Below are 27,749 nucleotides of genomic sequence, written 5' to 3'. Positions count from 1 at the left end.
GCCTCACATACAACTCAGAGGGAAAACAGCAAAGTTCTAATATAGAGTTCTACCACTTATACCCTGGTTTCAGTCACTACGGTCTCCTTACTAGCCCCCTAACAAGCCAAACTGTGCCCACCACAGGCTCTGTGTACTTCCTTTTCCCTCTGCCTGGAATTCCCTTTTCCCAAGTTTATACATGGCCTCCCTCAGTTTCTTCAGGAACTTATATCATACAGGACTTTCCTCACCACCCTATATAAAACTGCACCCCATTTATCTCTGTCTCCCTTACCATGTTACTTTTCTTCCTAGAGTTTACTATCACATGTTGTATCTGTCAACATCCACATGTAGTTAGCGGCTATCACATTGGACAGCACAGCCTTAGAGAGTGTTAACAGTGCAGAGGTAAGAAAAAGGAAAAAAAAAAAAAAAAAGCTTGTCAATGAGTTAGAGGAAGAGGTAGAACAGCATGCTGTCACAGAAGCCAAAGGAAAAAAGGAATGAAATAAGATGCACAGTTAAGTGGAATAGGTGGGGTGGAAGCCAGACTGCAGGATGTTAAAGTACAAGTATAATGATGCTCTTAGGAGTAAACCATCCAATTGAGAATATTTTCAATGTCTACATTATGAGAAGACATAAAGCACTAGTCAAGATACAAAACAAGATCAAGCAAACAAGTTCTTAATTAATGCAACTCATAGTTTTTGTGGACCTCAGACTGAGGTGAATATTGTGGCATGTCAACTACGAAATAAAACAAGGCTTATGAAACAATGCCTTAACTGTAAAAGATATGATGATCCCAAGTGATGCTTTCTAGTCTTCATTCAACCAACAACTCTGTAAATGTGTAGCAGGTTGCTTAAATTCTAGATCTCTCCATTTAAAATGACAATTGCGACTATATCAAAATAAACTATTGAGGGGTGCCTGGGAGATTCAGTTGGTTATAGATGATAGTCATATTTGTGGTGAGCATAGCATAACAGAAGCTGAATCACTATGTTGCACACATGAAAATAATAAAACTGTGTGTCAACTATACTCAAATAAAAAATTATTCAAAAAGTCAGGTAGCAGACCAGAGCCATGAATTAAAGTTCATTTGAGAAAATAAATACTTTTCCCTATGTTCCTGTACCTAAAGACACCTGCAGATTGAAAGTGAAGGAGTGGAAAAATATTTATCATGCAAATGGATGTCTAGAGAAAGCTGGAGTAGCCATATTTATATTGGACAAACTAGACTTTTTTGTTCTCATATTGTTTTTATCCTGCTTTGGTATCAGGACAGTACTGGCCTCATGAAATGATTTTGAATGTGTTTCCTCTATTCCATTATTTTTAAGATTTTGGTAAAGATTATTTTTTTTTAACGTTTGGTAGAATTCACCAATCAAACCATGTGGTCCTGGACATTTCTGTGCTGAGAGATTTTGGATTCCTAATTCAATTTTCATTCTTATTATTGGTCTAAGATTTCCTATTTCTTGGATCCAAGATTCATGATTAAATCATGATAATTTGTGCATCTTTAGGAATTATGTTTATGTTAAGTTACCTGATTTGTTAGTATATAATTGTTCATAGCAATCTGTTACCACACTATGTATTTCTGTGGTTATCAGGTGTATTGTTTTCTCTTCCATTTCTCATTTTGGTTTTTGAGTCTTCTCTCTTTTTTTTTCTTAAAGCATTGCCAATTTTGTTTATTTTTTTGGAAAAACTGGTCATTACTTTCAATGTTATGATATTATTTATTCTGGACTCTATTTTATTTCTGATTTTCTTTGTTATTTCCTTCTTCTACTAAATTACAGCTAAATATCATCTTTTTCTAGTTCCTTGTGGTGTAATGTTAATTTGTACTTTTTCTCTTAATACAAGCATTTATAGCCTAAATTTCGCTCTAACATCTGCTTTTGCTGCATCCCATAGGTTTTGGAATATTGTGTTTTCTTCTTCTTTTGTTTTGAGACATTTTGATTTGCCATTTGTTTTCTTATTTGGCCCATTACTTATGCAGTAGTGTCTTTAATATTTACATATTAAATATTTAATATTTACATTGTAGATTTTCCAGCTTTGTTTTATTGTTGATCTTTAGCTTTGTACCATTGTGGTTGGAAAATATACTTGACAAGATTTCAGTCTTCTTAAATTTGGATTATTCATTATGTCTCTTTTTATATGTGTACTTGAAGAAAATGTGTATTCTATTTTTCTTGGATGGAATGTTTTACATACACATACACACACACACACACACACACATTCTTAGAACCATGTATTCTGAAGTATGCTTCAAGTAAAAAATGTTCTTGTTGAAAAAAATAATTACTTTAACTGAGGGTAGTCATTTAAAATAAAGCATATGAGAAGGGAGGTGGGTGGGTGGATAGGTAAAATAGGTAAAGAAAATTAAGAGCGCACTTATGATGAACACTGAGTAATGGTGTATAGAACTCTTGAATCACAATATTGTACACCTGAAACTAATATAACACTGTATGTTAACCATACTGGAATTAAAATGAAAACTTAATTTAAAAAATAACATTAGGAAACCATTGGGGAATATCAAAAACGGGAGTAATTCTAAATCTAAGAATTACTGAAGTAGATGTCAAGAAAATGAGAAAGTGAATTAAATTCATGATGTTGAGTTTCAAAATATGTCTAAGTGTATAGTAGTAATTTTGTAAGGAATTGCATTTGAATGTTTTGCCTATTCTTTAATGTGTCTGAAGGGGTCACAAATTACAAACAAAGTTGTAAGTCAGAAATAAATTTTTGTGGGATCTTAATTGGTTGCATAATCGGTCAAAAGTTACCAAAAAATGGGTTTTCACATATTTATCTATGACTTAATTTTAAAATTGAGTATTAAAAAAATATTTTTAAGAAGTAAAACTGAGTATTCAAATAGATGTACAAGAAAAAATAGATAAATGACAAATGGCCTGCATTTTATTATAAGGACAGTTATATTCTTTTTCAAAAAAGATTATCAAATTTGGAAACCACTCTAGAAAACAGTTTGGCAGTTTTTATGGAACTACCCCATGACCCAAGGGAAATGAATTATGTGTCTATAAAAAGTCTTACACAAGAATGTCATAATTGCGTCATATACAAAGCAGAATCTTGACACAACCCAAATTTCCATCAAAAGAAGTATGAATAGACAAATTGTGATATATTCACATAATGCAATACTATTCAATAATTTAAAAATTAACTATGGATACTTAGAAAACTATGGATGAATCTCAAAAATCTTAAGTGAAAGGAGGCAGACAGAAAAGAGTACATACTGTATGATTTCTTTCAAAAGAACTTCAGGACTGAGTTAAACAAATATATGGTGATAGGAATCAGAAGGATAATTGCCTAAGGGAATGGGTACAGGAAAACTTTTACCTTCAATGTAACTATAAACACTTTTAAATAGATTTTTTCCCTTAAAAACATCTATGTATAAGGAAATTTTCCAAACATTTATTTCTAAAACTTTTTTTATCAAGGTATAACTTATTTACAATGTTGTACCAGTTTCAGGTACATAATGATCCAATATTCATATATAGTGCAAAACGATCACAGTAAGTACACTTAACATCCATCACCATACACACATATATATATATCATATGCAAAACTATATTTTAGATAAAATAATCAATACTTATAGTAAGATAAGGAAAACCTCTGTTCTAAAACAGGCACTGCTTACAACAGAGAAAAGGACCATTTTTTTTAATTATAGCAATTCAAATGAAATTCAGAGTGAAATATTTCCCTTTTCACATCTTCCTTTATGCTTCATCATTGTTGAATTTCAAAAATATTAATGATATGATGATTAAAAAAAATCCAAGGATGACAGCCTTTAGAGATATTGATAATAATAGCTGACATTTTCAAAGCACTTTGTGATTTACATGGCTCTTTAATATAGATTGTCTCATTTAATTATCACATCACTCCCTAGGAGTTAATAATTTTATGTATAATTACTCCCAGTTTAACAATCAGAAAACTGAGCTAATAAGTAGTAGAACATTGGAAGCTAGGTATTTGAACCTTAAGTTCAATACTCTTCTCATGGCAACTCTTTTCTCTAGATAAATACTAAGCTTATAGCTATAAGATTTCTCTGATTTTTCTAGATACATCATTAAACGCTACCAGTATAATCAGGACAATATATAACATATTTGTAAACCTCACTCTTTTTACATACATCCCTAGTCAACACTATTCACATATCTGTCTTTGCCAGAAGAAAAGTATTTAACATCTACACTTACCTTGCTTTAAGAAACAGTCTTACTCCTGAAAAGGAAAACTTTATGGTAAATTCTATAAAAGGAATCCCATATTTATTACTAATCCCTATTGGAAAAATATCTTCAAAAGTCAAATTGAAAAACCTGTGTGATAAAATATTACAATGTAGGACAAACTTATAACATGAGGGAAGTAGTTTTGGTAATATTTTACAAAACTTCATTCTCCATTTTAAAAAATGTATCCAACAGAATTAGGCTCCAAAGACATGCTTCACCAAAAGGCGTCACGAGAACAATGTGCTTAACATTCATTTAATGATATAAATATCAGGCACCTACTAAGGGTCAAGCATCTTTCCTTCAAATTTTCCATGTCAAGTAGATTAAAGCAAATAAATATTTTCCTTTTCTAATCTGTTAAAGTTTAATTATATCAAATAAGATATATTTAAGAGATTATAATCATAACCATTGAAACTAAAACTATATTTTAATAAATATAGCAAATTTTATATACATTTAGTAATCTGATAGTTTAGTAAACACAAATAAGAATAAGATTTCATTTGAGCAACATCTGTTTTAATTATGGGGTAATAATTTGCACAGGTAATAGTTTATATGGCTTTGATTATAGTTATTAAATATAATATTCAATAAACAACCAGTAATCAACAATGATTATTTAATGTCACTATGGCAAAAATCATTGCAAAAAGAGGCTCTATCTATTCAAAAGAAAATTAGCAAACTCAAGAAATAATTCAAAGAAGATCAGGAACTGAAACAGTATGCCAGGCAGCACTCTGAAAAATTTGCTGTGTCAAATTCCCAGTGCATCCATTAGGTGTCTATACAATATCACAGTGAGCATCAGGGCCAATAGTGCAAACCACTTCCGAGAAATGAACTGAGAATAGAGAGAATGCTGGTTCTAGTAACTTATCATACCATGATCATACACTTCTCTCTAAAATGTAAAATGTCAAACAGCACACCCATAGAGATAACATGAAACTTGTATAAACTGCAAAAACATTTATATAAGTGTAAGTAATAAATGAATAAATGATCACACAAATTATCTTTTATTTACCACCACCTTTTAAAAGTAGGAGTTTTAAAATTTTCCTTCACTTCGCAATACAAAGTCTTATTGCTTTATATTAAACTTTTTTACAAAGATCTTAAAAATATTATGTTCTTGTATGGTTTGTCTGCTTATCTAATTTTTCGTTTGATATGATTCTTTAACAGAGAAAACCGCTCTTTAAGTATGTTTAATAAAAAATAATGAACAAAGCATGAACTTCCTCTACTCCATATCTAAGCATTGATTTTCCATCTAACATTGTCTTAGATGAGTAGACTCATCCCTAGTCAACACTATTCACATATCTGTCTTTGCCAGAAGAACAGTGTTTATCTAAATTTGTTGGGCAAAAACTATGTCTTCCATTAATTTCAGAAAGATTTGGCTTCTGTTAAGTCTCTCTTCTATGCATAAATTCATGTTAGCAGATTATAAAATAACAGTTTCCTTTGGGGAATTTTCAAACACCAAAATTCCTCTAACTAGGAATACACTAGGTCCTTCCACCCTCTTTGTCTTCTATAATTTTATTATTATTTTAGAAATTAGCTTATCCTCATAGGGGAAGATTTCCACAAATCATGAAAAGATTATCAAAACCATAAGAAAGTGAGTGTTACATAACAAATTAACCATCTCCTATACAATTCCCTGCATTCCAACCCCTGCTAGGTTGCAATTGTGAGAGTTCTGATCATCTGTTCAATTAATTTGCTAGCGAAGCCTTTCACATTCTTTCCAACTAGAATTTAAATATAATTCAATTCAGAATTAAAGCTCTGGTACATTAACCATGGTTAGCTTCATTCAACTCTCCTATTTAGTCCAAAAAAAAAAAAAAAAGTCATTTAAAAATTAACATACTCAGCTGCCTGTTTGTAGTGTTTCAAGTCTTTCTTCAAATTTTTGTTCTCATTTTCTAAAAGCATATTCTGCGTGTAGACATCTGGAACATGCCCAATATCTCTAAGTTCAGTTACTCCCTTCTGTATTAACTCATACCTAGGATAAAATCAAACAAAAGGCTTTATGTTGTTTCTTTCTACTAAATTGGCTTAATTTATGTACAATTCAAAAAGTTAAGTCCTAGGGGATATTTATAGAAATGAGTTGTGGTATTACTATTGTAAATTAAAAAGTCAAAATTCATAATATATATTTAAAATTTTTAAAAAAATAATTAATTGCTAGGTACTAATATAATTATGGTACATATAACCAAACATCTCGCTTGTTCCAGGCACTAATCCAGACGCTGGTGAAATTAACAAAACAGTCCAAGTCCCCATCCATTCTAGTGTGGAGAGTGATATGTTCTATGAAGTAAAATAAAGCAGAATAAGAGGGATAGAGAGAATGAAGTGGAGAGTGATGTGGGCATTTGTGCTATTTTATATAGGTTGAACACAGAAAGTATGACTGGCAAAGTGCTATTTGAGCAGAGAACTGAAAGAAATAAGGAACTAAGTCATGGGGATATGAAGGAGAGGAGCATTCTTGGTTGACAGGAAAGTAAATGTTAAGACCCTGAGAAAAGGAAGTGCATGACATCTACAATTAAAAGCCAAAAGCCTGTATATCTGGAGTATCTGGAGCTGGAGAGAGGGAGAGAGTGGTGGGAAATGGGTCAGGAAGACAGCAGAAAGCAGGAGAGAGGAATGTGATTTTACCTGAATCAGACTGAAGCCACTGGAAGGCTCTGAGATACAAGTGATACTGATCAGATTCGTTTTAAAAGGATTAGTCTATTGGAGGGAGGTGGGGGGAATGGGTAGATGGGTGATGGGTATTAAGGAGGGCATTTATCATGAGCATTGGTTGTTGCATGTAAGTGATGAATCACTGAATTTTATTCCAGAAACCAACATTACACTGTATGTTAACTAAAATTAAAAAGAAAAAAAGAAACTTCTATTGTTAAAAAAAATATATTAGTCTGGCATCTGCTTGAAGAAAGTGACTCTAGAGGAGCAAGAGTAGAATCAGAGAGGCTGACTAGTTTGGAGGCTGTTGCAATAGTCCAAAAGAGAGAGAATGGTGGCATGAACAAAGTTGGTAGCAGCAGAGATTCTGAGAAACATGTCCCTTTTGGACATGCTGTAAAGGTGGAGCCAACTTATTGGTGGAGCCGATAAAGATTTTCCTACAAATCATCTGCCAAGTGTTGGTTAATAAAAGAGGTCAAAGATGATTCCAAGGTTTCTGGTGGAACAGCGATCCATTTACAAAGATGGGAATGAATGCAGTGCGAATTGGGTGGATGGAGAAATTAAGGATTTGTTCAATGCAATATGTCTACTAGGCAATCAAGTGAAGATGAATACTGGGTATACGTGTCCAGAGCTCAGGGAGAAAGTCAGGACTTGGAATTCAAATTGGGGAATCATCAGTAAATAGATACTATTTAAAAGTCACAAGACTGGACTAGGCCATCTAGGAAGTGAATGTAAAGAGAGAAGAGAAGTTCCTGGACTATTTCAAGACTGGTAAGAGAAGGAAATACTACCAAATAGAGACTAAGAATGAGAGGGGATAGTGAAGTAGTGAGTGACTAGGACAGCACTGTGGCTCAGGAACCAAGTAAATAAAGTGTTCCAAAAGGAAGGGTTCCAAAAAGGAAGACACAAACAACAGTGACAAATACTGCATACAGGATGAATAGGAAGAGTACTAAGGATCAGTCACTGAATTTGGCAATGTGAAGCACTGAAAAAACTTTTAGTAGAGTCACAGTAGAGATGATAGTGCCATTAAAGTAGGTATAAGAGTAGGACACGAGGAAGTGGCAACATACTCTTTCAAGGAGATGTGATAAAGTGGAGCCTAGGAAATCAAGATAAACTTAAAAGAGGATGTGGAGTTCAGGGTGTTTTTTTTGTGTTCTGCCTTTAAAAAAAAAAAAAAATATATATATATATATATACACATACACACACACACACACACACACACACACACACACACATTATGCTTATGGGAACGATCCAGCAGAGAGGGAAAAAGCTTAGAGTGCAGAAAAAGAGAGAGAAAGGGGGGACAATTGCCAAAGCAATGTCCTTGAGTAGGTAAGAGGAGCTGGGCTCCAGTAGACAACTGGAGGGTTGGCCTTAGATGACAGCATGAATGGTTCAGCCTCTGTGACACGTGAGGAGGAGGAGGCCTGAGAACAGAGGTGGCAAGTTAGGAGAGAGGGAGACTGGAGTCATAGAACTTCTATTTCCTCAATGAACTAAGAAGGAACATCAGATAATCATTTACAGATTTGTAAATAATTATAATTTTAATTATATGTATACATTATATATAGCAATAAAGCTAAATAAAAAATATAAACATAGAAAAACATTTCAGTAATAGTTATTCACAAAGAAATCCCTACAAAGTTTGCTATAGATGAGCTAAACATTTGTTTAAAAATGTTAATTATCAGCATTTTCATATTATAAATCTTAATTTTATTAATGTATTACACATTAATACTCATATGGTTGTGTGTTATATATCTTATCTGATACTAAACAAAAACAGCAAGACAAGCCTGTGGAACATCCAAAAGGCTAAGAAAATAGAATCAATATTAAGTAATATTTGCCACAATTTATAAAACAACAAATAGATAACCATTTAGTCATAAATTCGCTATTATATTCATACTTAGAATATGATTTACACTTATCTCAGAAGAGAAGATGTAAGGATTGATTAAAGTATTAGACCATAAAGTTTTTCTGACCATAAAATTGGTTTTCAGCAACTTGCTTTAATACAGAAAAAAATCAATAAATTATTTTGATAAGAAAAAAAGTGATATGTAGTCATCTAAATTAAATGCTATGTAAATAAATTAATATGTGGTAAAATAAATACAAATCAAGCATAATACAACATATCACATACTATATCATATATATCTGAGGACATTCAAAAATAATTTATCAGGAAAAATTTCTATAATCTATGTAAAAATATCAAAGATGACTTTAAACTCACTAAAACTATTCTAATACTATTAGATAATTAGGAATCTTAATCTACAAACTCCAGAAATACATTAATACATTTCTCAGTAAAACCAGTATTTCCTACGTAAGATTTTTTGGTTTTGTTTCAGGTGTGTGTGTTAAGGAAATATCCTGGCCTTTTCATTTCTTCCTCTTCATACACTCACGCTTAGAATAAGACTGAAAAGTGTTCAGATAGGACAAAAGATTGTTATATAACTATTACGAACAGGAAATAAAATTTACTACCAACAGACCTGCCAATAAAATTATTGCCAATAAAATTACATTAATGGTCTTCATATTTACCATAAGGTCCATAAACTACTTAGAATTATATAGAAACAGAAAATACACATGTATTTCAGGAAGAAAGTACAAAGGCTTTCATAATACTTGTCTATATACCTAAAGAGTTTAAGGCCCACTGTCACAAATGACAAATAGCATGACAGAATTTCAGTGAACACATCAATAGTGTCGTAAGAGCAAGGGTTATTATTCCTTTCTGATGGCACCCAAGACATAGGATATAAAAGTTAGGAAAACAGTCACCTAGATAATAACAAATATCAAATGAGAATTTTTCCTCCATGTTTTCAGGGACAGTTAGGGAAAATATTTCACCAACTAAGACAAAATTCCGTTAGCTACTGCTAACCCACAGTGCAGACTTTTTTGTGGTTCATAGAATGGACAGAAAATAGTTTAGAATTTGCAAAAAATTAAAATTAAAAAAAAAGCTTTCAGGATATATGGTCTCCACGTGACTAACTAACTTTGCTGTTATAGCATGAAAACAGCCACAGACAATACTTAAAAATAAGGTTATGGCTATGTGCCAACAAAGTTTTATTTATAAAACAGAGCAAACAGATTTGTTTGCTGACCCTAGATTTAAAGAATTTACTGCAATTACCTTTTGAAGACTGAAAGACAACAATTTCAATTATACTGCCACATTTTGGTTACTTTGAGGTTTTTGTTTTACAAACTAACAATGGGGAAAACTTATTTATCAACTTTTGTAAGATTAAATGAATTCATAGCAATGAATACTATGTTTTTCTTCATAATAAAAAATGATAAAAATATATTTAATATTCCTATAGTCCTACTATGCAGAATAAGTAAAGGTTTCTGATCAAAGTAAAAAATGTTTCATGTGAAATAAAAATATTCAGTACTGTGTGATCTTATTACAAACACTTTGTAATAAGTGATAAGGATACAAGTATTTGAACCACAGTATTACTAAACCCATATAATAAAGAGAGATATGAATTTTACTTTGATTATTGTAATACACTAAGTGGCATGCTTATATAGGGCTCTATAAGTCCTAATACCATTGTAGTTTCTTGAAATTTAATCTCAATTCAAACTGCTAAATCTAAAAGGATAATATGATACAACAAGCACTTAATTGTTAAGAGTATACTTGGTTCCAGATTTCTCAACAGGAATCATTTCACACTTTGGATTGGACAAACATGTAAGTATTACATATCCGAACACATCTTCTTAGGAAAAAAAAGAACTGAGCCACATTAATTTTTCATTTCATTAATACTGTAAATTAATCATCTACCTACTTTTACAAAAATGTATTTTCTAATACATTTATAATTATTTCTTAGGAACATTTTTACAAAAATCATTCATGCAATTTCCAAATTTAATAGGAATACTATTATTTTTCTACCATCCAACTTGCTTTTTCCTAAACTGCATTAATGAAAAACAGTTCTCTCCATTAAATTTATTAACTTTAGATATGCAATTTAAAGTAATAAAACTGACTTCTTCTATGTACATGGTCTCAGTAGATGAGAACCAAAAAAAGCAGCAAATAAAAATTACATCACAGTTGGATTAGTAGAAATTACAAATTGCGCCTTATATTTAAAATTAGGATTTAGTCCCAAAACACTAAAAACATCTTTCTACATCATAGTATTCCCTTTCCATGATATGGAATGGCTTTTAAAATGGCTCAAACATATTTTTATATCCAATTATTTAATAATATTTCATTAAAGAATGTTGCGTCTCTGAAAACATGCCTGGTGACATTACTGCTATAATAAAGGAATATAAAGACAGCATGCCTGCTGATTTTCATAACCAATAAGTTATTAAAATTTTCAATTATAACAAGAAAATCTGTGTTTAAGCATCATTTGAAAATATAAGTCTGCTTATTTTCAAATGAAGAAATATTTATAGAAAAACAGTCAATTAGTTGTATGAGTAGAGAAAGGCAGGCCATTCTACTAGATGTAAAACAAATGAAGTAGTACTCTTGATAGGATGTCTTAATGCAGGAAATATCACCCTTAATAATTATGCAGAATGTATTAGAAAAGTATTTCATAAAAGAGCTTTGTATTATATAATCCCAGGAGATATTCCATTTTCTTGATTTTTAAAAATCCCTCAAATTTGAATATTTAGAAAGGATGTTTAATAAAAACTTCTTTTAAATTGATAATTATGTGAGAGAGAGAGAAAGAGAGAGGGAGTGGGAGAGAAAGAGAGAGAGAGAGAGTGTGTGTGTGTGTGTGTGTGTGTGTGTGTGTGTGTAGGTGTGTGTGTGTGTGTGTGTAGGTGTGTGTGTTGTGGTTCCAGTGGTGGGGATGGGAAAGGCTTCCATCCATTTAATCCATTTTGCATAAGCTGAGCAACTTCAAGTCCTTTAAGACAGTTAAAAGTGTACATGTTAGCATTCCTAGAGAACTATTTATCCACATAATTGTTTACCATTCCGACTGAAAGCAATCAAGAGTTCTGGTCATTCCCATTTTGATTAGGAAATTGCAGAGAAAGTCTTCTATTACTTCAGGTATTGGTTGCTTTGAAGGAAGGACTGTTTTCTGTTCCTGAAATTAAAATGTGCAATTACTTTTGAAAATACAAAATCATCACTAAACTTTGATTATTGGTACAAATAAGCTGTTCATTTATTCATTCATTTGTTCACTTTTTCCTCTATTTTTGTTGAGTGTAACATTCCAGGGACTATTTTAATCACTAGGAAAAGCAGTAATGAATTTATACACTAGATAAGACTCAGTCTTCATATCTAATAGTCAAGTAGATGGAGACAGAAAATAAATAACTAAATTAAAATATACAATATGGCAGATGACACTAAGTGCCTGGGAGAAAATAAGCAGAGGACTGAACAGAGGGAGAGTCAAATGTAGGGCAGATATGAGTGTGGAGCTGGGCTGCTATATATATGTAGGGTGATGAAGGAAGATTTCACTGATAAAGTGGAATCTGAGCATAAATCAAGAGAAAGATAGGGTCATGATTCAGTTATAGCATCAGCAAATACAAAGACCCTGATTCAAGAGTGTGACTGGATTCTCTAAAGAAAAATACGGAGGTCAGCTTGTCCTTTCAACAGCATATAACACATTTAAAAAAAGGAAAAAAAAAAGTATGGACCTTTTAGTTCTTTCAATTATTATCATTATAAAAAGAAATATAATGAATTTTGGTGACGAGCTTTAGAAACACTATGATACAGAAGAAATTATTTGCTATGGAGTAGCTTATCCTACCATTTCATAACGAAAGTAAATCTGTCAACTCTATCAGGGGGTCAGCTAACTGTCTGTGTAATTAAAGTTTATTAGGACACAGCCATGCCCATTTGTTTACATATTGTCTATGGCTGCTTTCATACTATATAAGAGAAGTGAGTTGCAACAGACATCTTATGGCCCTCAAAATCTAAAATATTTACTATATGACCCCAGAGAACAAGTTTGCAGACCCCTGAACTAGAAAAGTGGACATATTTCAGCAAGTGAGATATGAAATTAGGACAGCCATAAAACTACCATAAATCAATGTATAAAATAAGTCAATAATGGGTAGCTACTTAAAAATATCAAAACATCATTGTCTCCAGAGTGCATTTTCTTCTCATTGGCAAGAACTAACCAATCTAAGTGCTGATCATTTAGACAAATCTATTTTCATATATAGAAACTCAACAGCAGACTTTCTTTCCTCTTCCCCTTCTTAACATGGTAATGGTTACATACCAGATGAATGTTACATACCTGGTAATAGTTACATAGAAATGCAGTAAGGAAAGAATCTCTGTTGCCCTAAAAAGTTCTTTTCAAAAGTGCAACAGATAATTTAATGCTGATCTTAATTACTAGTAGCTGCTACAACATTCAAAACAATGATCAGTTGAAGCAAATTTGGGAGGCTACAGAAATTTCCTGACAAATGACTAAGGTTTTAAAATGAAATTTTGAACACTCCAGCAGGATAATTTGGAGTATCTTCCCTAAGGTTATTTTATTTTAAAGATTTTTATTTATTTATTTGTCGGGGAGGGGGGAGAAAGAGAGAGAGGCAGGCAGAGGAAGAAGCAGGCTCCCCACTGAGCAAGGAGCCCAATGTGGGACTCCATCCCAGGACCCTGGGATCAAGATCTGAGCTGAAGGCAGATGCTTAACCAACTGACCTACCAGGCATCCCTCCTAAGGTCATCTTAAAAGATATTATATAACAATGTTGATTTTGTGCAGGACCCTATATCTAATATGGAAGATGCCACGGTAACAGAATACAGCATCCCTGCCTTCAAGTCTGCATTATGGTGGAAGATTATATATAATTGCTGGATAAGGGTATAATATGGCTGGGAGTAAATATTCATTACACAGTAATAAATGCTACCTTGGCATTTTGGGGCAATAAATTTGATTATGATATTTAGAATGAGATGGATGATAGTTGAAGTAATTGGGAATACAGGAGGAAAAGGAGGAACAGAGAGACTATACTTTTTTTCTTATTTTTTAATGTGTTACAAAACACATTTCAGTATCTGTGTCCAATACCAAATTACGTGTGTTAGTGTTAAAAATCCTTGGTTTAATACCCAGTGAGATTAAACAGGCAGAGTTCTGCAGGAAGGTGTCATCTGTTGTGAAGTTATGCAAGAATAACCATGACATAGGAAATGACAACCCAAAAAACAATAAATCTGATTACTTAAAGTGAAGGTGCAATGATAAAGACACAGAAGAGAAAAAGGCGTAATAAGTGATAGGACAGCATTTAGTACATAAAACTTAAGTTTAGCCACTAATAAAGTCTCACTGCTAAACTACAGACTGTGTTCAAACTACACAAACAATACGTTGTGTTCACTTCTCACCAAAATCTGGGTATCTGTAGCCTGTTCTTGGACCATCTGAATTGCTTTTGCCAGATCTTCTTCACCTTCTGGAATGCTAAAATTGTCATCTGGTATCTAAATCAAAGAGAAAGAGGATAGGAAGTGCAAGCAGGAATATAAAAACACCTTACTTCATTTCAGAAATAATTTTTCTCACAAAACAATGGATCAAAAAAATACATCTTATGTAAGACACCATGTCATTCTGAAGTTCTGTGTCAAATGGATAACTAACAAACAGGAGGCTCTCTGACTTCCTTGTAAACATCACTCAACGTCACCTCTGATAAACTCGAGATCAGCTTATGTCTTATATATTAAGACAAATGTAGTCTAACAACTCTGCTGAGAAAAAAAGTAAGGCCACTTTTTTTTTTTTCATAACTTACTAGCAACTGGCAATCTCTAGTTTATTAAAAAAATAAAATAAAACTCACTGCCTAGATTTTAAGCTCTTGGAAGAATGCAATTGACTCTAGGACATTAATGATGGTTAACACTTAGCATGTGTTTCTTATGTGCTAATCAGTTCTATGCCTTTTATATGAACCCTTCAGTAATTTCATGTGGCACGTATTCATATTATCTCTATTTTACTAACAGTAATAAAAAGTTTATCTGATGTTTGTTCTTTTACTTGTCCAGGTCACAAACTGCCGGGCTTGCTTCCACAGTTGTACTTACAGCGTGCCATCTAGGAGCAACTCTATACGCCAAGTCTCAGAAATAATGATAGGTCCATCTGAACTACACTACACAGAATTATAGTTAAGCTGAAAGGAAGCATGAGATCTGAGCTGCAACAAGTAGTGGGACTCTGGGAAACCCATCCAGGAGCAGAATGGATATTAGAGAATGCCCGCTGGACAGAGATGACAGTTTGTAGTAAGGATCCACAAAGCAAGGGAGAAGGAGCTAACTTTGAAGCACAACTAACAGGAAAACCAGAAGAGCCAGATACATTAGCCAATCCAAACTTTAAAATAGAACTTTCACACTTCACTCTTAAATAGCTGATATTAGGTAATTCAGTTGAAAAACCAGCATCTCTTAAGGAAAAAAATAAATAAAATAAAATGAATGTTTTATAAGAATGACTAGTGAATTAACAGACTACTAAAATGAAAAAATTACCTCTTCATATTCATAATCATCTTCAGATGCTTCAGTTATGGTGACCTCTGAAATCTTGTCAAGTGTCAATCTCAAAATATATGGAAAAAATGATTTATTTAAAATTGATTTGAATTAAAATTTAGTATCAGATCCATTTATCTTACCAAGTTGGTAAATGTAATTTAAACTGTTTTTAAAATTTCTCTTCCCCATACAACCTACAAATATAGATATTTTAAAACAAAATATTTTTCATTATTATTTTAAATTATTGTTCTACATAACCCAAACCCATGAAAAACTACCTTCCCATATGTCTATTTACTATCTAATGATTTCCAGTTCGATTCCAAGGCTTACAAAAATGTACATGGTATAATAAGATAATATAAATTAGAAAGAGATAAGAAAAATGATGAAGAGGAAAACTATGGCAGTAAATTTTTTAAATCTATCTCAAACTAACTTCATTTCCCAGAGCTCCTAAGTCACTTACAGTGCACTTTGACTTCTTTATTTAAAGTATTATGAATTTTTCAAAAGCACACCAATATTTATAAGCAAAAACACATTTCAATGTTTTCATAATAAAAGTTACTTTAATCTCTACTTTTTTATCACATACCTCAATTTTAAACTTAAATTTTGTTCTCAGGAAATGAAGCCTAATTTTTAAGCAAATGTAAACTATACAGTAATCATAAATGAGGAGTTCATAAATTATCAAAAAATAAACATTAAAATATCAATGGAAATGACTCTAATAAATAATTCTAACAACACCGTTGTAAGATTTTCAAAAATTATAAGTTACTTTAATTACAAATGAAAATTTCAAGATAACATTTAATTTTGAAAGAAATCACAACATAGACCAATAACATTATTTTGTTGGTTGGTAGGTTTACATTTTTTCCTAATGTACACATGTGATTATGCCAAGTTCAAAATGTATGAAATTAAACACTTTAACATACAGTAATGGTTATGAAAATCAAAGATGAGATTAGCCTAGTTTTCATCTTGTTGCTGGTTATGAGATATCATCTTCCAAGAGCTAACTAAAATTGTATATAACATCTTATGTTATTTGTAGTAAGAACTGATATTACTTACAAAGTATTTAATAGAAGCCAGGCACTGTCCCTAAGGACAACTCATTTCATCTTCATCCCACCTACAAGCTATTATCATCTCCATTTTGTAGATCAGGACTCACGGGCACAAGGTCACACAGCTAGGACCTAACACAATTGGGAATCAGCCCCGGAAGTTATGTTTCACTATGCTATACTTAAACCTCTGTTATTCCATGTTCGTTTTCTATACCATGTAAACACTTGAATTGTTTGCCAATTATCTTGCACACAGTTCTAAACCTCTAAAAGATAGATTATGCGGGCTTGTTACTCAGCTGTAAATCTTCACTGTTTGCTTTATCCACTTGAGGAGACACTTAAGCCTAGTTATAACCAATCCTTAGGAACCTGACACTGTCAAACAAGAGTGCATCTCCCAAAAATATGGTGAAAAGTAATTAAGGCTCAAAAAAAACCTAGTTAATTAACTAAACTAATTAAAATAACTAATTAAATGACTGATTAAAAACTAATGTAGATTAAACTACTACAGAAATAAAAATTTGCATACCTGCAGCTGATCTTGTAACTTTTAACTTACCCATGCTGGGTACCAGGACTGAAGTACCTACCTATATTAGTTATCTACTGTTATGGAACACTTTCCAATAGCATTGGCCTCACTCTCCTTTAATCCCTTGTCAACAGTCTTCTTAAAGACCATGAGGCTTCCACTGTTCACTGTTTTAGCTTTCACTAACATCCTCCTTAAAGAACTTCCAACATCTGTTCTATATTCAGTTCTAGAGCCACTCCAATACTTCAAAGCATTGCTTATGTTAGCATCCCACTTTCTGGTACCAAAAGCTGTACTTTTTATTATTGCTGCATAACCAACTCCCCAAAACTTAAGGCTTAACAATCCCCTTAACAATAAGCATCCATTATCTCATAGTATCCATGATCAAGAATTCAGTAGTGACTTAGCTTGTATATTTTGATTTGGGGTCTCTCATGGGCCTCAGTCAGGATGGCAACCTGACTTCCGAAGGCTCAGCTGAGGCAACAGGATCCATTTCAAAGATGGCTCTGACATTACTGGCTGAAGGTTTCAATTCCTCCCCATGTGGGTCTCTCCATAAGCTTCTTAAGCATTCTCAAGATATACTGGCTAGCTACCCCCAGAATAAGAAATACAAGAAAACAAAGTGGAAGCCACAGTATCTTTCATGACCAAGCCTCAGAAGTCACACATCATCATTTATTCACTATCCTATTGGTTATATAAGTCAACCCTATTCAATACATAAGGGAACTTATACAGGAGCATGAGGACAAGGATGTGGAGATCACTGAGCATCATTTTGATAGCTGGCTATCATTAAGGGGTTTCAAGAGTATTAAAAGAATTAATGTATGCAAATCATTTAGAATGGTGCCTGGCTTATGGTTAATGCTATGCAAGTATTTGTTATTATTTTCCTTTTCTAGAAAGAGATGAGTACCTGTGGAGAAGTCTCATAAGTCTCTCATGGCCCAGTTCCCCCATGCATTAAGATGATTGGATTAATAAAATACATTCTAAATCTTCCTCCTTTCTAAATTTATATTTTTCTGACACATTTTTGCTTAATTAGATAAAATTTCCTGAGGTTCAGCTACAGGAAATCAGTCCCTTTTTCATGAAAAAGAATGCCCTCTTCTGAATGACAGTTACTAAAACTTGATTTTGTAAAAAATCACTTATCTTTAAGTATCTAGAAAAGCAATGTCATCCTTCATCACTGATGATACCATAATAAATTTTACAAGAAGTAAATATTCTAAAATCATTTGGATAGACTTTGAAAGTATAAATAAGCCAATTGATAAGATTAATGTGAGGAAGTAACATCAAAGCATAGGTTGTTAAACATGGCAATACATAGAAGAAAAAAGTGATTTGTCCTCAAAGCTTTGGAATTATCAAACTTACCACACTGGTACCCAGAAAATACTCGAGGCAACAGTTTTCAAACCCTAATAATATATTCTGTTTCCCCAAAATCAAAAAGAATGAAAAAAATATCATTTTATAAAGCTTTTAAAAAGTACTGTCATATGGATCACTATCATGTTTATTCTCACAACAATCCTGTGAGATTGAATAACACAGACAGTCATTTCTAAATTTAAAAAAAGAAAGAAAGAAAATGAATCAGAAAGATTAAGAAATTTGCCAAAAATAATATACCTATTAGTGATAGAGGCAAGTTTCTTGAATAAAAAGATCAGGAATTTTCTATAATATCTTATTTCTACACGTTTCTACAGTGACACAAAAAGAATGTGCAATTTCTACCAGAATCCTAGGTAATGAACCCTCACTTATTTTCCAAATTCTCAAGTGTTATATTACAAACAGCTAAATCAAATCATTTAAATAGCTCAACATGAAGTCCCTAAAGGAGGGAGAGATATGAAAGAGCTACAGGCCTACAGAACCAAAGATATAATCAGCCAAGGGCAATGGATTAATGAGACAAAAGGTCAGGAAGAGGACAAACATCCAAAATAGGAACCACTATTTTCCTTGATTGGTATTTTCAGTATCCACAAAAATGATCTGTACAGAAAATCTTCCCAGGAGCAACTGAGTTGAAATGTGATGTTGCAGTGTTACTGAAGAAATAAATGTACTTTGGCACGTACGTTTGTATGCATCTGTCTATCTGGCTTAGCTGGGTAGCAACACATGGACAAATGCACAAATGAATCCCCAAACAATTGTGTGGCAGTTTACAAACACGCATATAGTAAAAATGTAAAAATAAGTAAACATGAAAATTAAAAGAGAAAGAGAAAGAAGAGAAATAAGACAAAGGTAAAGCTGCAGTACATGCCATAAAGTCTCATGAACTTTGTCAAACATAAGCCACAGGTTTGACCCAAAGCTTCCCAGCAGTCAGGGTAAAGAGGGGAATGTAATCAGGTACGAATTCAGTATCCATCCAATGAAAACAGATGAGTTTCTCAGCAAAAGTACACCAATTTCTGGTTTCGAAGCCTGAGAGAAATTATACTCTTCGGTTCTCATAAAAAGAACACTGTGGACTGTACAGATATTGATTCTCTTGGCCCTTGGGACAGCCAGAAAGACTGAGTGAAGCAAGATCTGATGGAACACCATGTGTAAAAAAAGGTTGGAAAGCACTGCTTTAGAAGCAGTGTTGCCAGGATTGGAATAAGCAATTGACCAAGAATTGCCTGAATGATAAAAACCCTTTACTCTCGTTCTACTTTTACTGGACAACTATCTTGTGTAACCTAATCTCTTAGGTGATCCTATTCTCCAGGAAACATCCATACAATTAAGCGGTCACAGTTCTGAGGCAAAGTGATTTTTTTTTTTTTCCATTGCAGAATTCTAGTTTAAAATCAGTTTCCTAATGCCAATCTGATTCTGAGCCCTTACAAAACTCCCTTCTTATTTATCTACCTAGTATTCCTTCAATGAACACTGTTGAACTCCATTTCCAAAATTCATTTTTTCCGTCCTTTCTATTTCCTTCAGATGTAGTTATTGCCTTTCTGCCTGTTTGAGGTTAACTTGACATTTACAACTGTGCCTGGTTTTCTAGTCTGCTTTTGCCCAGGGTACAGTCTGTGATTCCCCTTCCTCCCTGACCTGCAGCCACAGCCCATAGCACCACCCACTTCTAGGCCAGGTTCCGTATCCTAGAGTCAAGGCCTACACTTAGACCAAGGGTCTCACTTCAAATCTTCACTTGCTCTGGAAAAAATTTAGTAGGACTTGTGATTTTTCCATACTATCAATCAGTTCCCTGGTACTTGGTCACCATGGGTGAATTAACTGGTAGTTTCTGCACTAGCAGAATTTGCACCAGATACTGACCTTGTAGGTCCTATCAGAAAATAGGCCAATATACATCCACTTTGAAACTGTCAGGAAACCCTAAATCCATCACAGCACTACAGAAGACGCGACTGCAAGAAGTCTCAGAGAAACATTTCAGCTGGCATAATGGAGCAGAGCTTGAGGTCACAGTTGATACGACAGGGTCACAAACAAGGTTTTGCAAATGGACCACAGCCAGAAAGGTATGAATAATTTTCAGATGTGAGCACCATACAAAGTTCCTCACACACTGGTCTCTTCCACTATGTACTGGAGGTAGTGATCACTGGCAGCAGCAGCATCTTTATAAAGAACTGGAGTGAAACATATAGCTAATTATATTTTACATGATTTCCCAAAGCTACTATAGACAGAAATTGCTTTGTAATTTCTTTGTAACTACAGAGCCAATGTACACAGAGGTAATCTAAAATCGAGCCTGGATCCTCCATCATCAACATTTTACTTACTAAATTGAAATAAAAGTACTGTAAATAGCAAACATCACAGTCATGGTTCCCTTTCTTAGGAATGCCAGTTTCAATAACATAAGTTAACTGAATAATATATACCAAAGATGGCAAATAACTGGCACACTTGCTTCCACTTCCCCCATTGTTGTTTTCTGCAGTCTTTCCCACCAAGTCTTCAGGAGGTCTCAGAACTCTTATTAACACCACACGAGAAAGTCACTACCAATTCAACAGACTTGGCAAGAGTAGAAATTTATTGACTACTCCTGCACCAGACACCACTGCCATCTTCTGCCTCAGAAGCTGGAAAATAACTTTTTTTCAAAATATAAGTCTCATTGTTCTCATAGAGGGTGGTGGTTTAAGTTTTTCCAGCTTCTAATCCAGGAGATCCAAAGATATGAGCTCTACATATTATACCTCTTATCCGAAAATATAAAGGCTAGTAGTTAAGAAATTTGCCTACAGCCTTGTTACTTCACTTATATTCCTTAGACCAGCAGCACCTGCAGCACCTGGGAGCTTGTTAGCAATGCAGAATCTCAGCCCTGACTGGGACTTACTGAATTAGAGTCTTTTAAAGATCCATCTTCTTCGATTCCTATGCACATTAAAGTTCGCTTAGACTAGAGGACACACAACAAAATACAATTTTTTCTTTCCAAGTAGCTTATGATTTTAATTCAGGTAAAATTCAGCACTCTGGGTTTAGTAACGTGTTTTTTGGTCTAGATTCTACATTCAGACTGTCTATCCTTTTATTTGAATATATATAGGGTGCAACTAAGCACCCAAGGGTAAATTCATTTTTCCAATGATAATAAGAAATAGATGCCATGAGTACATAATAATCATTAAGGCTTTTAAAAGTATCTTCTCATTCAATGCTATAAACATTCCAGAGAAGTAACATATCGGAAAAATCACTAAATATTAAAAATAATAAATAGAATTTTAAATGACAAAAATTCAATTTTAATTAAACAAAGTGATCAGTGAATATTACTATTGCAATGAAAGACTGTCTAAGGATGTCACTTAAGAAAACAAGCATGCATCTTATTACATGGGGTATCTAAGTATGATCACCATATTTCAGGCGACTAGTGGAATCTCTAATTTTGCATTTTCATAAGCAGGTGACTTTGGGACTGCATTCAGAGTCGATTAGCTTCAAAGGACTGGCTTAAACTCACTCAAGCCTCAGAAATTGCTTTTGGGGCCAAAGGAGACCTTTTCAGTGGCCAGGAAACGTATGCTCATGATCTAAGTAGCCAAATTCTTAGTGTTGGAATGCCTTGAAAGATAAAATAATCAAAACCTAGTTAGGGGAGCAGAGAATCAGTGTAAAAGGAGGTATATAACAAAAACAATACTTTGGGGGGGGTCCACTTTCCTAGAGTCCATATAATCCATTATTCTTCTTTGAACAAGTCTGTCGACAAGTAGCAACAAAATCAACTAAGTATTAGCTTTCTTAGTACAATTCACTCCAGCCTGAATCTCACAGTTGGATTGAGCATTCCCAAATGTCTACAGCCACACATTAACTGCAGTTCCTACCCCAACTGATAACCTTACCCAAGTGGTACTGATTTCTAATGCAGAATTTATTCACAAAAAACAACAAACCTTTACAAACACTTGACCCTTTACAAAGCACATAGTTAAAACCCAGCTTTACATTTTACAATGTTGCAAATATCTTTCTAATGAGGAGTTCTCCAGAGAACTCATATACTCTGTAAATAGATTTCTTTTTTTTTTTTTTTTAAGATTTTATTTATGTATTCTACAGAGATAGAGACAGCCAGCGAGAGAGGGAACACAAGCAGGGGGAGTGGGAGAGGAAGAAGCAGGCTCATAGCGGAGGAGCCTGATGTGGGGCTTGATCCCATAACGCCGGGATCTCGCCCTGAGCCGAAGGCAGACGCTTAACTGCTGTGCCACCCAGGCGCCCCTGTAAATAGATTTCTTAAAAGCTCTGGAGATAGCTAAGAAAGGAACTAAGTGCTTGTGTATTTGTATCTTACCTTGTGGAACTTTAAAACATAAAAGCAACTATATCCTGAACTGCTTCAGAAGAGAAACAGATAACGCCTACTTTTACAGGTAGTAGGTTACAAAGAAGGGGTGTTGCAGGGTTAAGAATTCTTTTTCCTGAACACATTCTCTAAATTAATAATGGGGCCTTTACTAATGAAGCCATTCCCCTCATGGTGGATCCTGGCTGTTTCTGGTTTGGAGCCCATTAGTCTGTACATGTTCTTTATGTTCGAATGTTTAACAGCAAAGGGTGACTTCCTGGAGAATCAGTCAACCTCTTTCAAAAACTTAATATTGATATCTTGTTGTCTAGTGTTCTACAGAGCATCTGTTCAGTAATAAATAAGGGAAGCCCAAGACCAAACACAGATTAGTAGTGATTAAGTTTATGTGCAGAGTAGAGAACATCAGATTTCTGATTCATTTGTGCATATTATAACTTTTATTTATCCACTGCGATAGCTCAATTAAATTACCTGAGACCTAAAGACTCTAAACTCAAGAAAGTCTCACTTCAGCAACTATCATAATTGCCTTAAGAAACAATGTCAAATAACATTATACAGTCAACTCTTAATTATCCATGTTAAGAGAGCCCAGGGATACAGGGATAATTGGCATTCTAAAGTAATCCTCAAACTTCATTTTAACTAATAGTTAAAGCCTCTCTCACGACTAAACCTCTTAACTAAACACTGAATGTAGGAAAATTGGCAAAATATGTAGTTTTGCTATCCTGTGACTACCCTTTGGTTGAAACCAATATTAGCCAACTAAAGAAAGATGGAAGAAAAGCAAAGGGGCCAGATAATTCAGAAATTGGATAACAAAATTCTAAAAAGTTAGAGTTGCTTATATTTACAAACGTGATTATTTGGAAAATTCTTTATAAGACAGGTTTTGTGCAAACTGCTATATATTAGCAGTTGTGACTCAGCAATCTCCCTGAAAATTAAATAAACCTAAAAGCTGTGCTATGTTGAAGTCCCACAACTTGCAAAACAAGTTAACTCAGTGTGTTTGTCTCATGTTAACAAATTATGTGTTACAGGAATCATCTTAATGTAGACAAAAATAAGATTCAGTTGCTTTAAAATAAAAATGTAATAACTGTAATTAAATAGCCAAAAATGAAATTACCTAGGAAGTTGATGCTTACAAAACAAATCATTTAAGCATTGGACAACTGAAGCATCTACAGAATCACAGGGTGAATACTCTCAGCTTCAGCTCCTTAACGCCCAATGGCAGGTCTTTCCGTCTCCTAACTTTCCTGACTGAATTGATTCCCACGGTATTCTGAAGGCTGGGGGCTTATTTAGGAAACCCACTAAGCGAAAAGAGGGTTGAATCCATTTGTTGTACCACCTTCCATCCCAAGGTTGCAGAGTGGTTACTAAAGTACGAGATTCGCGAGTTTCTTCCAGCAGGAACACAGCAGCCTAACACTCCTAAAAGGCAAAGTCTTTTCGGCGGGTAGCTATGAGGGGAACGCGGTGCCGGAGACGCCACCTTGAGGTCCACCAGGCGTGCTGGGCGGCTGTGCGGCCACAACCCACATAGGGCGCCCGCGATGGGAAGCCCGCGCCCTCGCCCCCAACCCCGTTACCAAGGGGAGCGCCTGAGCCCGCGCCTACACGTAAGGATACGCTCCAGGTAGTAGGCGCCCTCGGCGGCCACCGCCTCCGCGGTGTCCCCAGCAGCCGTCAAGTCCATGCCCAACGCTTCTTCCAGAACCCGCAGGGCGGAGGCGGGCATCCCTTCCTTAGCAGCCATCGGAGGCGCTCCCAGGGCCCCGCCCCCGGGCAGCTTGGTGCCTCCCTGAGAGCAAACGCGAAGACGCCTGCCGGCAACCGCACGCAGCTCTCGCGAGAGTTTGACACTGCTCTCACGAGGCAAGCTCCGCGCTCGGAAGAGCTGCCCCAGCCCTAAAGCGTTGGTGCCCTCTGACCTTCGCGGTTACCACGGTAACGCCTTTGCCTAGTTACCCTGGGACGCAGTTCCTGGAGTGTATGATAGAAGAAGCAATGAATCATCGAACTTTACATCAGAAACCAGGGATGTACTGTATGGTGACTAACATAATATAATAAAAAAAATTTTAAAAAAAAGAAGCAAGAAACGCTGGGCTTGGATTATATACACTTTCTTGCCGAACCAGCCTTTTTTTTTTTTTCCGTTTCGACCCTAGCATTTCTTTCTCACTTCATTTTCTTCCCTAAATTGCCTTTCTGTTGGTTCTTACATGCCCATCATCAGCCCTTAATTTTAGATGTGTGGAGACCCCCAATTGTCCCCAGGGAAGACTCCTAGAAAAGAGAAAGAACTTCAGTGCCAGGGGGGGAAAAAAGTTATAGAAATCATTACTGAGAGAAGGACTCAAAGGAACTAACCTCAGTCGTTTAGCAATAAAGACCTAGGGTAGTCACCTTAGTAGATTTCCTTCTTGGGGTCCTTTAAAATAATTATCTGGACATTTGTTTTGACTTTGATATCATACACTGGGGCTTGGAAGAGTATCTGTGGTATTGACTCTTGGCAAGAGAAAGACACTTTCATAAGAACTATGAGGTACAAATGGTCCTAACACAATATGTTATAAATGATATTTGCCCAATCATGTGCACTCCTTTTGCAATGACAGACTCGTCCTCAGGTTTGTATTGTGTATGTATCAGAAGCATCTGCTGGGCCTTTTTCTTTGCAGATTCTTTTCCATTCTATGTTTCTTGATGAAAACTGGATGCCATTTGTAAGTAAAATGAGGTTAATAATATTATCCACCACAAAGCATTGTTACAAGGGGTAAAATATAAAGAATTAAGAACTTACCAGGCACAAAGTAGACACTAAGAAACAGATGTTTTTTTTTTCTATTGAAGTTAATTGCTTAGTTTTGTTATGTTTTTAGAATAACTAAGGGTCACAATTAGTCATAATACTCCCTCGTTTCTCATACCTGTTATTTTAATAACTTACTCTTTATCCTTGATGTCTCACATCAAGCATATCTTCGATGTTCATTAAATGCAAGAAACAGTTATAAGGGGCTGAAAATACAGGAGAGGAGCTCTGAAATTGGGGAATCTGCTTCTTTTATAGAAAGTCTGCTCTTTGTTCCAAAGGGAGGCATTACCTCATACCCTCAAGTTTGTCTTCTGTAAACACTTGCCTGAAAAATGGCCTGGGTAAAGAGTGGTCAGGGCTTTGCACACCCAACAAGGCGTGAAGGAGCATGAAAGAGCCAGGAAGGAAGGTCTCTCTGAACAATTAATGTTTACTTTGATTTGTGTGTGTGCGTATTACATTGGCTGTTGGCTGTCGTTCTCTTTCTTAGCTTTTAGATGTAATACGTATATCATGTTCTACAGAAGTTTTGAATCCTGGATCTTCTGTATGATCTTAATTAACTTAAGCTCTTTGAGCCTTAGTTTCCTCTTCTTTAAAACAGATATTTTAGTACCTATATTACTAAAATATAAATAGTGAATGAAATGTCTTCTTTGGGAAAATGTCTATTCACCTCTTCTGCCCATTTTTTAATTGGATTATTCATTTTTGGGGTGTTGAATTGTATAAGTTCTGTATATATTTTGAACTAGCCATTTATCAGATATGTCATTTGCAAATATCTTCTCCCATCCCATAGGTAGTTTTCTTGTTGTTGATGGTTTCCTTCACTGTGCAGAAGTTTTTCATTTTGATGAAGTTCCAATAGTTTATTTTTGCTTTTGTTTCCCTGGCCTCAAGAGACCTCCCTCGAAGGAAGTTGCTACGATCCATGTCAAAGATGTTACTGCCTGTGTTCTCCTCTAGGATTTTTATGGTTTCAGGTCTCACGGTTAAATCTTTCATCCACTTTGAATTTATTTTTGTGTATAGTGTAAGAAAGTGGTCCAGTTTCATTCTTTTGCATACTGCTGTCCAATTATCCCAACACCAATTGTTGAAGAGACTGTTTTCTTCCCATCAAAATTGTTCCCTGCTTTGTTGAAGATTAGTTGACTATAGAGTTTTGGGTTCCTTTCTCTGTTTTCTCTTCTGTTCTTTGATCTATGTGTCTGTTTTTATGCCAGTACCATACTGTTTTGATCACTACAACTTTGTCATATAACTTGAAGTCCAGAATTGTGATGCCTCCAGCTTTGCTTGTCTTTTTCAAGGTTGCTTTGACTATTTGGAATCTTTTGCACTTCCATACAAATTTTCGGTTTGTTCTAGCTCTGTGAAAAATAAAAAAATAATACAAGAAACAACAGTTGCTGATGAGGATGTGGAGAAAGGGAGCCCTCTTGCACTGTTGGTGGGAATGCAAACTGGTACAGTCACCCCAGAAAACGGTATAAAGGTTCCTCAAAAAAGTTAAAAATAGAACTACCCTATGATCCAGAAATCACACTACAAGGTATTTACTCAAAGAACACAAAAATACTAATTCAAAGAGATACATGCACCCCAATGTTTATAGCAGCATTATCTACAATGACCAAATTAGGAAAACAACTTCGACTGATGAATGGATAAAAAGATGTGGTATAGACA

The 27,749-nt window shown here is 34.5% G+C and overlaps 1 protein-coding gene across 1 annotated transcript in view; it reads right to left on the bottom strand.

Annotated features, from left to right (window-relative positions):
• Window positions 1–25,043, bottom strand: part of SPAG16 (sperm associated antigen 16) — a 920,765-nt gene extending 895,722 nt beyond the window's left edge. Inside the window, exons 1-5 of the mRNA XM_045806664.2 lie at window positions 24,857–25,043; window positions 15,730–15,776; window positions 14,575–14,670; window positions 12,144–12,262; window positions 6,244–6,381 (exon numbers count right to left, since the gene is read on the bottom strand). Of these exons, the coding sequence (XP_045662620.2) occupies window positions 6,244–6,381; window positions 12,144–12,262; window positions 14,575–14,670; window positions 15,730–15,776; window positions 24,857–24,983 (527 nt within the window). The 5' untranslated portion in view covers window positions 24,984–25,043. The remainder of the gene's footprint in view (window positions 1–6,243; window positions 6,382–12,143; window positions 12,263–14,574; window positions 14,671–15,729; window positions 15,777–24,856) is intronic.
• Between the last annotated feature and the right edge of the window lie 2,706 nt (window positions 25,044–27,749).

Source organism: Ursus americanus, chromosome 1 (genome assembly GCF_024610735.1).
Source record: "Ursus americanus isolate L20-20 chromosome 1, mUrsAme1.1.p, whole genome shotgun sequence".
NCBI classification, from domain to species: Eukaryota; Metazoa; Chordata; class Mammalia; order Carnivora; family Ursidae; genus Ursus; species Ursus americanus.
Note: the sequence above shows the minus strand (reverse complement) of the source record. Positions and strands in the feature narration are given on the sequence as shown.